The 14,430-nt window shown below is 40.1% G+C and overlaps 1 protein-coding gene across 5 annotated transcripts in view; it reads left to right on the forward strand.

The window, feature by feature from the left end:
• sall3a (spalt-like transcription factor 3a) overlaps positions 1–14,430 on the forward strand; it is a 73,946-nt gene that overhangs the window by 43,447 nt on the left and 16,069 nt on the right. For 3 of the 5 annotated variants that reach the window (XM_073050657.1, XM_073050668.1, XM_073050639.1), the window contains exon 2: positions 802–4,286. In XM_073050657.1, coding sequence (XP_072906758.1) covers positions 802–4,286 — 3,485 coding nt within the window. The remainder of the gene's footprint in view (positions 1–801; positions 4,287–14,430) is intronic. The other 2 variants (XM_073050648.1, XM_073050677.1) reach the window with 2 other exon arrangements.

Here is a 14,430-nt window from a genome sequence, read left to right on the forward strand (position 1 = left end):
TAAGAAATCACCACTCATAATATGGCCTTCTGTTATTCAAAGTTTTAATGGTCTGGGTCTCTATCAACAACTGTTAATAGATATAGCACAGACTTTGTTTTTTCTCCTCCTGCCAGCACAGGAAATAATTAATTTAGGTAAATTGGGCAGAGCTCTGAAAGATACTACACCTTCATTAATGCTTGAGGGTGCACGGCACTTCAGATTTCAGAAGCAACTAAAGGTACGGTCATTGATTTAAGACAATATATAGACTAGCATTAAATCCATTCTGCCTTCATGCTATATAAAGATAATAAATCTAGTCAGTCTAACACCACATTTGAGTAACAGAGGGCCAGTTTGTCCTGTCAGCTACTGATTTGAGCCAGAAAGGTTACAGATTAGTTTAGTCATGTCAAGTGAACTGACAAAGACTTCTCTAATTTTGTTGGAAATGAGGAAACCTGATGGTAAAGGGGAATCCTAATGAGTCCATCAAAGGCTTGATTTGTACCCAACAGACAAGGCAGCTGTGAATTGTATGAAAATATTGGAAATCAATAGCTCCTATGGAATTTCATTAAGCAGCAGTATCCACAATTGATAGGGCTTCATAATTTGATGGATTGTGCAAAGAAAATGATTAGCTAGGCAGAAGGAGTGATAGAATACACACAGAGGGACCTGAGATGTATTGAAGTGAAGTAATTTGTACAAAATAAAAAAATATTGATTTTAGTTATGTGCAAAAACTTGAAATTGGAGGGAGGGGTTGTCCAGCAAGTCACTGCTTGACGTGTCCCTTTCATTTCCTTGTAGTCCCAGGGGAAGGACCGGACGATGCTGATAGTGGGAATGAAAGTAGGAGCGGAAGTGAGGAAACGCACATCTGTGAGAAATGCTGTGCAGAGTTCTTCAAGTGGCCTGACTTCATGGAGCACCAGAAGAATTGCACAAAGAACCCGCTAGTCCTAATCGTCAACGACGAGGAGGCAGCGCACTCAGAGGAATTCCCTGAGGCTTCCCCTGCCAGTAGCCCAAGTGATCAGGCAGAGAGTGAAGCTGGTGAGGACAATGGTCCACTAGAGGGGAACGAGTGCTCTGAGGTGAAGAGTACCGAGCAAGACGAGCCGATGGAGGTGGATGCGTCCATCGACAAAGGGTTCCAGAACCAAGGGTCCTCCAGCACTGCTACTTTGCTACCTCAGATCTCAGAAACATCTTCCATGACCAGTTATAACATGCCAAACACTAATGTGACTTTAGAGACCTTGCAGAGCACAAAGGTGGCAGTAGCACAGTTTTCCCAGGACACCAGATCTAACAGCCCCACTTCAAGTCATACAATACCGACCATGGCTATTCCTATGATCCTGGAGCAGTTGGTGGCTCTGCAGCAGCAACAGCTACACCAGCTGCAACTCATCGAACAAATCCGTAACCAAGTGGCGTTGATGAACCCACAGCCACTGCACCCGCTAAACCCTTCTGCACCCTCCCAAGGTACTCCCGTATCTGCTGCTAGCCAGCATGCCTCCTTCAGCGAGCATCCTTCCAACCCCTTGTCAGGCGTTATCTCAGCTTCCAGCACAGTGCAGGCACCCAGTGTCCACACTTCGGCTTTTGATGGCCCCCAGCAGATCGCTCAGCCAGCCTCTGGGGCTAGCACTCCTGTTCTACCCAGTAGTGTGTCACCAAGACTAGAATCCACTTTGCCTCCAACCACAAGTGGAATTACATCCTCCCTGACTCCAAGTTCCAGCTCAAGCACAAATAACACTTCCTCTCAGTTGCAGTATTCGACTTCATCACTCGCACATGGTAGTCTCCTCAGTCCAGCTTCCAGCATGCCTAACTCGCTGCTACCTCAGAATTCCTCAAGTGGTGTGATCTTTCCAAACCCCCTGGTCAGCATTGCTGCCACAACCAATGCTCTGGATCCACTGGCTGCCCTTATGAAACATCGCAAGGGGAAACCACCCAATGTCTCTGTGTTTGACCCCAAAACAAGTTCAGAAGATCCGTTTTTCAAGCACAAGTGTAGGTTTTGTGCGAAGGTCTTTGGAAGTGACAGTGCGTTGCAGATTCACCTTCGTTCTCACACTGGAGAGAGACCATTCAAGTGTAATATTTGCGGAAATCGGTTTTCCACCAAAGGCAATCTCAAAGTACACTTCCAGAGGCACAAAGAAAAATACCCTCACATCCAGATGAATCCGTATCCAGTTCCTGAATACCTAGATAATGTACCTACTAGCACTGGTATTCCATACGGAATGTCTTTGCCACCTGAAAAACCAGTGACGACCTGGCTGGACACCAAACCTGTGCTGTCAACCATACCAACATCAGTTGGATTACAGTTGCCTCCAACTCTGTCAAACATTACTAGTGAATCCCCGACGGTGACTCCATTAAGCAGGTCACCCCAAAGATCATCACCTCCATCAAGTGAATGTGCTTCCCTGTCACCAAACATGAACAAGAACGATTCCAGCATTCCAATAACCGCAGGGTCTCCACAGTCAATCACTGGTGGTAGTATTGTTTCAATGGTCCAAGGTGTGAATGTACCTGCTTCTGGTTTCAAGGCAGTAGAAGGCTGTGTGTCTGGACAGTCAGTTTCATCAGCTGTGTGCTCCACCACGTTCACTACGTGCACAGAGAGTGGAGTGAACAGTGTTCCCACGACCCTCCCCAGCCCTCTGCTCCCCATCATATCGGATCAGTTCAAGGCAAAGTTTCCCTTTGGTGGTCTGTTGGATTCTATGCAAACATCTGAGACCTCAAAGCTGCAGCAGTTGGTGGAGAACATTGACAAAAAGATGACAGACCCCAACCAGTGCGTTATCTGTCACCGTGTTCTCAGTTGTCAGAGTGCTCTGAAGATGCACTACCGCACGCACACGGGCGAGAGGCCATTTAAATGCAAGATCTGTGGGCGGGCTTTTACCACCAAGGGGAACTTAAAGACGCACTTTGGCGTTCACCGTGCAAAGCCCCCTCTTCGAGTACAGCACTCTTGCCCCATTTGCCAGAAGAAATTCACAAATGCCGTGGTTTTACAGCAGCATATTCGCATGCACATGGGCGGCCAGATCCCCAACACTCCACTGCCAGAGAGCTTCTCTGACAGCCTGGACAGAGACTTAACCTGTGATGAAATGAATGCAGAACTAATGAGCAACTACCCGGACGATGAACTGATGGATGAAAATTCAGTGGACGAGGAGGCGGAATTAAACATTGCCTCGACGGAGTCTTCAAAACAGTTGTTGTGCTCTTCTGGCTCCTCGCCCAACTCACCGCCTTCAGTGATATCCAACATCGCCGCACTCGAGAATCAGATGAAGATGATAGATTGTGCTCTAGGCACCCAGCAGCGATCGCAGATTGTGAAATCTGTTGAAAACGGATCCATGGAGAGCGATCGCTTAACAAATGACTCTTCCTCTGCCGTGGGCGACCTGGAAAGTCAAAGTGCTGGTAGCCCTGCGCTGTCGGAATGCTCTTCCTCGATGCAGGCATTGTCACCCGCGCCCAGTAATGCTGGGAGTCAAAGGTCAAAGTCACCAGGCTTTGGCAACCACGAGGAGCCGCATGAGACTCCGGTGAAATTAGAAAAAGTGGACAGTCCATCAACTCATCGGGAGAATGGAGGAGCACTTGATCTGACAGCCAACAACCTGACCCGGCCGATCATCAAAGAAGAGGCTTTTAGTATGCTGTTCCCCAACCAAGAATGTGGTAAGTTGAAAAGTACTGTTTGTAGTATCTGTGGGAAACCTTTTGCTTGTAAAAGTGCGTTGGAAATTCACTACCGCAGCCATACTAAAGAGCGTCCATTCCTTTGCACAATCTGCAATCGTGGTTGCTCCACTATGGGTAATTTAAAACAGCACTTACTGACTCACAAGATGAAAGAACTTCCTTCTCAGTTATTTGAACCCAACTCCACTCTAGGTCCCACCCAAAGTACTCCTAGCCTGGTCACCAGCACTGCACCAACCGTGGTCAAAATGGAAGTCAATGGTCACAGCAAGCCGATCTCCCTAGGTGATGGCACGCAGGTTCCAGTTGGTATACAGGCTCCATCTGCACCACAGACAGCTATGAGTCCAGGTATGACACCCATTCTGGCACCGCCACCTCGTCGGACTCCCAAGCAGCATAACTGTCCGTCCTGTGGGAAGACCTTTTCTTCTGCAAGTGCTCTTCAGATCCATGAGCGCACTCACACTGGTGAAAAGCCTTTTGGCTGCACAATCTGTGGCAGAGCCTTTACAACAAAAGGGAATCTTAAGGTAAGATCATTTTGATGTATAAATTAGTGATAAGAACATATCAGCTGCTTCTGTTTTAACCATGAACCTACAAATGTAAATCTCAAACACGATGTTGTAATCAATGTAATGATTGGAGCTTTAATGTCTGAAAAATGGGACCTAATCAAATGCAGTGGATTCTGGTTAATTGGGACACAGTACATTTTGGCCCAATTAAACAGCTGCCCCTATTAGCCAAAATAGTTAAAAAGGTATAAAAAAGAAAAGCTGCCATTTAACTGAGTAACAAATAATGTATTTACTTGAAGTACAGAACAAATTAAAACACTACAAAACTACTGAAGAACTACAAAACTGTGTGTTAGTTCCTAATAATTATCAATGGAGGAATTCATCCACTGTACAGTGCACAAAATCAGCACAGACACCAAGTGCAAATAATGGACTCCCTTCATACTATGGTATAGCGATTGCAAGCTCCAAATATTCATGTTCATTTTAACATTCAATCTGAAGGATTGTCGATACCTTCAAATTCTTCATCATCCTTAACTTGTTGAAATAGTGAAATTGTTTCATTTTCACTCCTGGCTGTTTCTGGCATCTCCAAGCCTGAATGCTTAAAACCGGAGTGAGCAAAACCATTCTGAATTGTCTTACTGATTATTTCTCGTCAACTATCAGTGACAAAAATCACTGCTTTTTGAACACAAACACATGCAACTGACACTATTTAAAAACTGTTAGCTCTTAGCACAGTGTGACATCTAGCAGGCACACAAGTACACATGATTGACATTAGTGAGATACTGTTCAGCAAGTCTCCTATCCCAATTAAGTAGCAAAGTGTCCCGAATAAATGAAGGAGATCCCAGCAATTTTCTCAATTAATTTTTGTTCTTTAAAAGTTTTCCCAAATAAGTGGCTGTCCCAATTAAGCAGAATCCACTGTATATCATTTGACTTCACTTTGAGGTTTTAGTTTTAGGCACACATAAGCTTATACAGAGATGTATACACACACAATATTTTTACACTCTCACACACTAACACACACACTGCCTTAACTGATCTTAATAAGGAACAGATTCCCAGATCAAATAATTTAAAAAACTAACAAAATATGATAATTATTTTACTGGATAATACTAAAGAACATTTGGTACTGGAGAGAAATATTTAAATTGATAAAACAATATTTTTTCATAATTTTATTTATAATTGAATTGCAAAAGTTTTTAAGTATTGCAAAAAACAAGTTTGGGCATTGACTATTGAAAACCCTTTCAATTTTTCAAACTTTACTTATTTAATTCATACACCATACCGTCTGCCTTTGTCAGTGGATTTGTCACTGACATTTATATGAACAGGATTTTCTTGTAGGAAGTATCTCACTGTAAAATCAACAAATGGAATGGATTATCCTCCTTTGCTTTCAACGTTGTTATAAAAGTCTCTTGTTTTTAGAATGCAGTATAATGATTGGAGGAGTTTTAGCTTAAACCAGACTTTATAAAAGTGGTATATTCTCCCAACAAAGATAAAAATATCCAAGAAAGGCTTGTTTTGTCACAAAAAAATTGGAAAACATTTATACTGCAGTTAATTTCTTTAATTTGAGGATCCCTAATATAACAAGTGCTCTTCCAGAAATTCAGGATTTCAAGTTGCATATGTTCTTAAAATATAGTCATATGAACTTTTAATTAACTATAACAACTAAATATATAATTGAAGGCTGTCATTTAATAAGAAAGAAACAAAATGTCCTTCCATTAAGACTATCTGTGCCTATCTGTGTTCTGTTACCGTAAAGAATTCTTGAAATTCTAACCACTGACTGAAAATTGCCATATAACGATAATAACCGTCATTGAAAGTTTTAAAGTGGCAGATGCTAGAAATCTGAATTAAAAACAGAAAATGGGGGAAATATTTAGCAGGTCAGTCCACGTTATCTTCTAAGATGAATAATAGTGCAGATCAAATTCAAAATGCTGCATTGATAGTCACTTTTACAATAAAACACTCCCGTTTGGGAATTCATTGTCAGTTGGTTGTGCTTAAGCAGTATCTGGAAGTTGTACTCCCCCTCTGCAATTCATTGCAATGAAGTGAACTGAATTTTGGAAACAGAGTACAATAGGCTAGTTCTGTGATATAGCTTCTTGAACACAGCCAAGCAGCGACCAATTTTGCACCATTATCTTTTTAAACTGGTGGCTAATTTATTAAATTAGAAATAAGTCTGTGCATTGTAAATGAATGCTGATGGGGTGTACTCAAATAACATTCCTTTTCTTCTCAGATGTAATCATCAAAATACTTTAGACTGTGGTGTTTCAGCATCCTGCCTCGCAACAATTCTTTGCTTTAAACCAGTTTCATTTGGAGGTATAAACCAGCTGGTGTTAATTCTTGAACATTCATCTGTGACAGTTAAAGCTATGCAGATCTAGCTTGCAACAAATTTGCATATGTGGTTTATTTGCAAATGTTAAAGTTTGCTTTTGAACCAGACTGCCAGGGTGTAATGTTAAAGGTACATTATGTATTCCTTAGCTCCCCACTCCAATTTACATAATTACTAAAGGGAGTTTCAGTGCTGGCCAATGACAAGTGGGAATAAAAGAGGGCAACTATCTGCCCATCTCAGCTACTATTTCATGATGCTGAGATGTCAAGGGTTAGAATTTTATGCTTATACTAAATGATTGGTGACTCCATTGAAATGTTTGGAGCCATATTTCAGAAATGGAGTACAACTGCAAATAGAAGTGACTGATGACACATTTCCATTTCCCGTCTGTTGTTAGTCCAGTTGAAACCAAAAAGCCTTGAGAAAGAAAAGGGAATTCCCATTATGACTGATACACTGGGAAACTGTGCACTTTTTTATTGGGATGTTCTGGACTGATAAGATTGGAATTGCAAGAATTGCAGAGCATAGCTTGTTTGTTAATGCTGTGCTGCTGCATTGTCTGTAATATGGATGAGAATAAGGAAACCACATCAGTTCCTGATCTCATGTTAGCATACTGTTGGATTGTTTAAACATGGAATCCTCAACTAAGCATGAAGCCTCTTCCATTCACATTGTTAATATTTGCAAAAACCTTAAGGTTGCGGAATTTCTTGAGTCAGAATAAAAGTCGCTGTTAATCAATTTGATCTGTGAATTAAATTTTCTCATCAGTAATTGACCCACAATCATTACATATAATAATAGCTTTCTCATAATCCAATTTTCAGTCACGTATATTTTCAGAATATTAAAATAGAAAAAAATATTCAAATTCTTAATAAGAAACTTAAGTGGAGGCTCATAATTTTAACTACACAACATTAAAGATAGATGGGAAATCACTTCATTCAAGTATTTTTTTCTTTTCCATTTCCGGGCTTGATGGAGTCCCTTATTTATGTGAATATAAGGAATGTGAAAGTCCATGAAAGAGCACATTCTCTCATAGTTGGAGCTCATGGCTTATATTTCACTGTACCTGAAAATATTAACTGTCAGGGAAGACTGTATAGTGGTAAAGTGTTCAGCAATATTATTGAAATGTATGAATAACAATTAGGTTCCATAGCCAACGTACATGTCTTTATACCCTGTACCCCAAAGGCTTCTATGTTTGTCCCTTCTGAGTGATCATAATTAGATAGGTTAGTTATAGTAATCAAGTGGTAAGAGGTCTCCCGTCACCTGACCCATCCTGCAGTTACTGAAAGTTTTTAAAAACTGCAGATCTGAAATGAAAACGGAAAAACTCAGCAGGTCAGGCAGCAGGACTCTCTGTTTGATGAAGTGTCTTCAGCTTGAAATATTAATTTGTTTCTGTTTCCACAGATGCTGCCTGACCTGTTGAGTGCTTCCAATATTTTCTGATCCTATAATTAATTAGACAGGTGGTATTCAGTTTTCAGGTTTGGTGACAAAAATGACAAAATAACTTATTACGCATTCTGTTTTATTTTGCTTTACTTCCATTCACTTGATTGACATTGGCAATAAAGTGAGAGTGATGTAAATGGACCCGTGATCTGATTGTCAGTGTTTTTTAGTCAGTAGTCAGTCACCAGGTAGTTAAGGGTTGTTGGTACTCCCACAAACGCTTACCACAGACAACCAAGCACATTTTATATCTGCAATACTATATCCTCACAGATAACTGTCTATAATTTAAGCTCTCCTTCTGCTAATGTAGGTCATAACTGAGTGTAAATAAAGAAAAATAATAAATTGTAATAGATTATTTCACTATGTTTCATTGGAAAACCTGGAGATTTAGTACTGTCAATCCAACTAATTACAGTAGATTGAAGGGAATCTTCCCATAATTTGACACCCACCCCATCAACACTGAATCAGAATGGCATATGGTAGTCCCAGAGTTGACGTCCCTCATTCCACTCTTGTTTCTTCTCTTGCACCCTGAGCTTCAGTTTATCTGGAGAAAGATTCCTCTTCCACGCATCGCACAATAGTCCAAAGGAATCTTTTGTTGATACGTAGTTCTCCTTTGAAAAGATTAACCATTGGCTCCATAGATTCTGATATTGCTATTTAACTTACGGAACCAAATTTGCAGATACCCATGGCACTTGTGTGAGCTGAAAGCTTACAATTGTTGCTTCACACTTTACAGTTGATGCACACTGAGAACACAGTTAAAAGTTTGGTCTGACACACATATAAAGGTTAAAATGCTTTGCACAGACTGGTTCAATGCAAAGGTTTGTTCTTTATATGTCTTTGTACTTGTGATTACCTTGTCAGAATCAGAATCAGGTTTATTATCACCGGCATGTGATGTGAAATTTGTTAACTTAGCAGCAGCAGTTCAATGCGATACATAATCTAGCAGAGGGAAAAAAACCCAATAATAATAAATAAACAAGGAAATAAATTACGTATGTTGAATAGATAAAAAATGTGCAAAAACAGAAATACTATGTATTAAAAAAAAGTGAGGTAGTCTCCAAAGATTCAAAGTCCATTTAGGAATCGGATGGCAGAGGGGAAGAAGCTGTTCCTGAATCCGCTGTGTGTGCCTTCAGGCTTCTGTACCTCCTACCTGATGGTAACAGTGAGAGAAGGGCATGCCCTGGGTGCATGCTGAAACTTAAATATTATTTCTTCAGAAATTCTTTCTTAACACACTCTAAAGTAGTGATGACCATGCTGTGCTCAGTATTTGAAATTCATTTCCAATTATTTCAATTGAACTGAATTTCAGAAGTACAGACCAGTGTCCTACAGCTACGATGTGATACAAATAATGCTATGAATACATTTCTGAACAAGAGATATTGATTCTACATTTCTGCATCTGGTCAAAGCTGATCCATCAGTTGTTATTGTTTATAGTTTTCTGCATATTGGGCAATTTTAAACTGAAGACTTGTCCCGGTTAAAAATGGATATTAAGAATCTTAGCACACTACTTCAAGAGTGATTAGTCCCTTCAGTAACCTTGATAGCATTCCTCTCAATTTGGCTGTCAGAGCAGGTTTACCGCATCTCACTACAGTTTGTGGGAACTCACATGGCACAAAATGTCTCCTTCATCTGCCTTGTTTACCAATCCAACATCAGTCAAAATAATTAATTGGCAGAAGCTTTCTCAGGATGTCTGCCAACATAGCTTCACCAGACGTTTATTCCATATTCATTTGCATGAACAAACCCAGTTCCCTCCAAAGTTATGAGACACTGAGTAAGTCAGTTTCAGCCCTCAAAAACATCTGTGATGACTAGAATAAGCCATGATAAGAATGCATCTTTTTCTGAATGTAAATATGATACCAGATATGCTTTGAAACATGTTCTCGCCAAAGCCTCTGGATTCAGACTGTCCCAGTTAATTTGGTGAGTGTCTCACCCTCCCGGTCTTATTTTCAGTATCACTCTACACTGCCTTGTAAAAGTATTCGGCCCACACAATTATTTTCACATTTTACCGTTTCATTTTCTAAATTTAAAATATATTGAAGTAGCATTTTTTGACCTAATCTACAGAACATTGTGCATCATCTCAAACAAAAGAAAATTCCAAAACCTGTCAACAATTTGCTAAAAATTAGAAACTAAAATTGTGAGGGTGAAAAAATATTCATGCCCTTTGTAATTACTATGCTAACTTTCCTCAGTAGCAATGTATTACCATACCAGCTCAATCAATTTGTTGATGTAGAAAGTTGGCAGGTCATCTATTTTCAATGAATTCATAAGAATACTGTAAATACTCCATCTCTCTGTATGGTCCAACAGTTTGGAAGATTTTCAACAGACCAAACCAAAGTGAAGACAAAAGACCATTCAAGACAAGTCAGGGAAATGATAATAGAGAAACACAAATCTGAGGAAGGATACAAGACCTTCTCAAAGGCACTGAACATACTTCGGAGCTCAGTGCAGTCTATTGTAAAAAAGTGGGAAGAATATGAAACCACAGCCACAATGCCTAGGACAGGCCACTCCCCTAAGTCACTGGAGAAGAATGACACTTGAAAGAGAGAGGCTACTATGATGCCCACAGTCACTCTGAGAGAGCTTTAGATGTCAGTGGCTACAACTGGAGATGAAATTCATGTCTCCACAATCTAAGGCCTTGCACAAATAGGGTATTTATAGAAGAGTGGCAAAGCAGAAGTCCTGGCTTTAAAAAAAAAAGCATATCCTTACCTGTAAAGACTTTGCAAAGCTTCATTTAGAAGATACTGTAAAGATGTGGAAGCAGGTCTTGTGGTCGGATGAGACTGAAGTGGAACTTTTTGGTCTCAACAGTAAGCAGTACATGGGGTGTAAATCTAACACTGCGTATTAACCAGGTAACACCATCTCTGCTGTAAAGTATGGTGGAAATAGCATCATGGCTATGGAGATGCCTTTCAGCAGCAGGAACTGGAAATCTGGTCAGGGTTGATGGGGAGATGAATGCTGCTGACTGCAGGGAGATCCTGGATTAAAACCTCCCAGACTCTGCCAGAAAGCTTAAACTGGAGAGGAAGTTCATCTTTCAGCAAGACAATGACCCAAAGCACACAGCCAGAACAACCATGGAGTGGCTTCAAACAAAGAAAATTGATGCTCTTGAGTGGCCCAGAGTCCTGACCTTACTTAACCTGATCGAATGTCTCTGACAAGACCTCAAGTTTGCTGCCCACTGCCACTCCCCAACTAGTCTGGCACAGCTTGTCCAGTTTTGCAAGGAGGAATGGGCAAATCTTGCTCCATAGGGATTAATCCAGAAAGACTGCTGTGGGAGGTGGTTCAACTAAGTACTGAGCAAAGGGAGAGGGTTAAATACTTTTGAACTGCTGACATTTCAGTTTAGAATTTTTAGTTTTTCTTGCTTTACCGTTTTCCCTGTCTTTGGGCTCTACTGTGAATAACAGAGCATGTGATTCACAAATAATAATTCTCAGTTAAATTGAGCAAAATCCTTGGTTGTACTACACACTTAAGTGATCAAAGGATTCGTGTGGAATACTTTTTCAAAGCACTGTATGTTTAACATTGTACAACAATGCTGAAAGACATTTCCACTCTTCATTCGCTCTTGGCAACCAAACCAAAACTAGCAAACCTCCTTTGAAAGAAGATCAGTACCTAAGGACCTGTGTGTTGAAAGTCCCAGCAGTTACCCTGCTTTGAGTAGAAATTAGCCTCCAATAAACTGAGAGGGAAGGGACTATTTAAACTTTAAGGCCAAATTCAGGACATCAGGAATTATGTAGCCAATCCTATGAATAATGAATTAAGGTGAGCAAAATCTAAACAGTGATTTAATGACAAGTATATATTTTAAAGTATTTTAGTACAAAGATGCAGTAACTGATCCATAGAAGAGAAGTGATGTCATAAAAAGTTATTAGTTATTCAGTCTGTTTCGAAGGATATGAGTGTTTAATCAGAATTTTTTTTCTTCTGTTATCGCTATTTTGAATTTATTAAATTAGCATGGCAGATCAACAGACAACACAGTTCAGAAGACAAGCTGTACATGTCTAAATAGGCTAAACGTCCATAAAACTATAAAGTCCATTCAAAATTGCAGCTTTCCTCAGTTATATGGCAATTACATTTTGAGGGCACATTGGTCTTGTTTGTTTAATAATAAGCAGACTTTGTGTCCTTGACACCGCAAACTGTTAAAAGTGCAGCTCGAGAATAATTCTACATAATATGATTTAATGTCGTCGTGAGAAAGTACCGGTAAAAACATAGCACCTAATTTGAGGAGGAGCTGGACAGGAAGACACATATGTATAGAAAATTAGGTCAGTGCATGATGTGCACGTTAGTCTACATTTCTGTAGTGACATTCCAACATGGCTTATAGGAATGTTTCACTTCCTTCTGGAAATGTAAATCAAGTATGTTCTCTGAACAGGCATCCACACAGCAATAATAATAGAACATACAGCAGTAAAGCACCGAACAGGCCTTTTGACTCAGTTTTTGTGCCAAAATAGTTGAACTAGTAATTAAATGCCTAACTATACTAATCACTTCTCCCCACACATTGTCCTTATCCCTGCATTGTCTGCGCATTCATTTGCCTATCTAAGAGGCTCTTAAACACTTATAACGTTTTTACCTCCACTACCACTTTCTAAGAGTCCTTTTTTTTTGTTCCTGTGTTTCATTCATCTTAATTTTCTGGCATTTGGCTCTACTTCCATAATGGTGTGATGATACCATTGGAATGAGCCACAGTAACAGTGAACCATCTTAGAAGGATTAAAATAATTGTTCTAAGTCTCACTAACCTCTTTACACCAACTTTATGGGCAGATTTTACTATTAACAAACCCAGTGAGCCATGAAAAGAGAGAGCATGGTGACCAGAAGTGCGTTGATGTGTAGCTTTAAAGAAGGACAATGAGCTCCTACAAGGGGAGGTTGAGGTGGTAGAAGGTGAAAAACTTATAGCCCCACTAGCTATCTCAACATAGCATTTTATCAGATAATCCCCAGAAATTATTGTACACAAAGAATGGTCAAAATCCTCATTTTGAGTGCCTTTTATGTTGAAACAGGAACTGATTCAAGAGGAAATCATTTGCAGGCTTGGGAGAAAATAGCTGATCTGATTATTTGAGACAGAGCTGTGCAGACCCAGTGAACTCAAAAGTCTTCTTCAGCTCCATAATAATTTTATGATTCTGAAGCAGTGCTGAGCCGGTTGAGGCTTCTCGCTTCAAGTTCGCAATTTGTAGCCAATGAGCAAGCCTCAAAACCGATTGAGTGGAATGGGTCAGAGGCTTGTGGAGGGGAGGTTGTCATTGAGGCACAGAGCAGTAAAGCCATAGAAATATTTGAAAGCAATAATGAGATTTTCCAGTTGTCAATGGAAAATTGGTTGCACAGAAAGAAACATAGTGTACTGCTCGTAGTGCGTTTTGCCTACTTGATGCAAATTGTGGGGCTGACATAATTTAATGTTACCTTCTCGATTGTTCCAGCAACTGAGTTCTGATCCAACCCCACACTCCAGCCTCCTGGATTGTACAAGCATCTACTATTAATCATTCTGTTCCTCCTCACCCCCATGCTCAAATAGATTTATAGCTTACAGTTTGGGAGTAAGACGGGCTTGGCAATTGGCCATCATTATGAAAGCTAACTTTTGGCTTTTTTTTAAAGAAAAAATGCCTTTTGCTTCCATTTGGACACATGAACTAGGCAGTTTCTGTAAAAGGCAGGCAAGTGGCTACATGAGATTTATGTTCAAGTGGCAATTGAAAATCTGTAATAATACCCTTTTTCCTGGTGAGAGATTATGTTCTGTCCACCTGTATTGATGGCATTTGGCTCCACATCAGTCAACAGACAGCCACACCAATGAATGAATCAGAATTTCATTGAACAAAGCTGTAAAAGGATTGAAATAATTATTTTAATTCCTTTTTTTTTTACAAAACTACAAAAGTTTATTTACTCACAAAATACAACCATCAGGACCGTTAACAATTTCAAATTAAAATATCTATAAAACACTCAATTCCTTAGGTGCCTCACCATTCCCACAAATCCCCCACTGTACCCACAGTGACTGCATGCTCGCTCTGTAAGGAGACCCAGGCACGGACATAACCCTGGAAGAGGGGGAGACAGTTGGTTCAGGTAGAGCCCTCGAATGTGCTG

The sequence above is a fragment of the Hemitrygon akajei genome, chromosome 1 (assembly GCF_048418815.1).
Source record: "Hemitrygon akajei chromosome 1, sHemAka1.3, whole genome shotgun sequence".
In the NCBI taxonomy this organism is placed as follows: Eukaryota; Metazoa; Chordata; class Chondrichthyes; order Myliobatiformes; family Dasyatidae; genus Hemitrygon; species Hemitrygon akajei.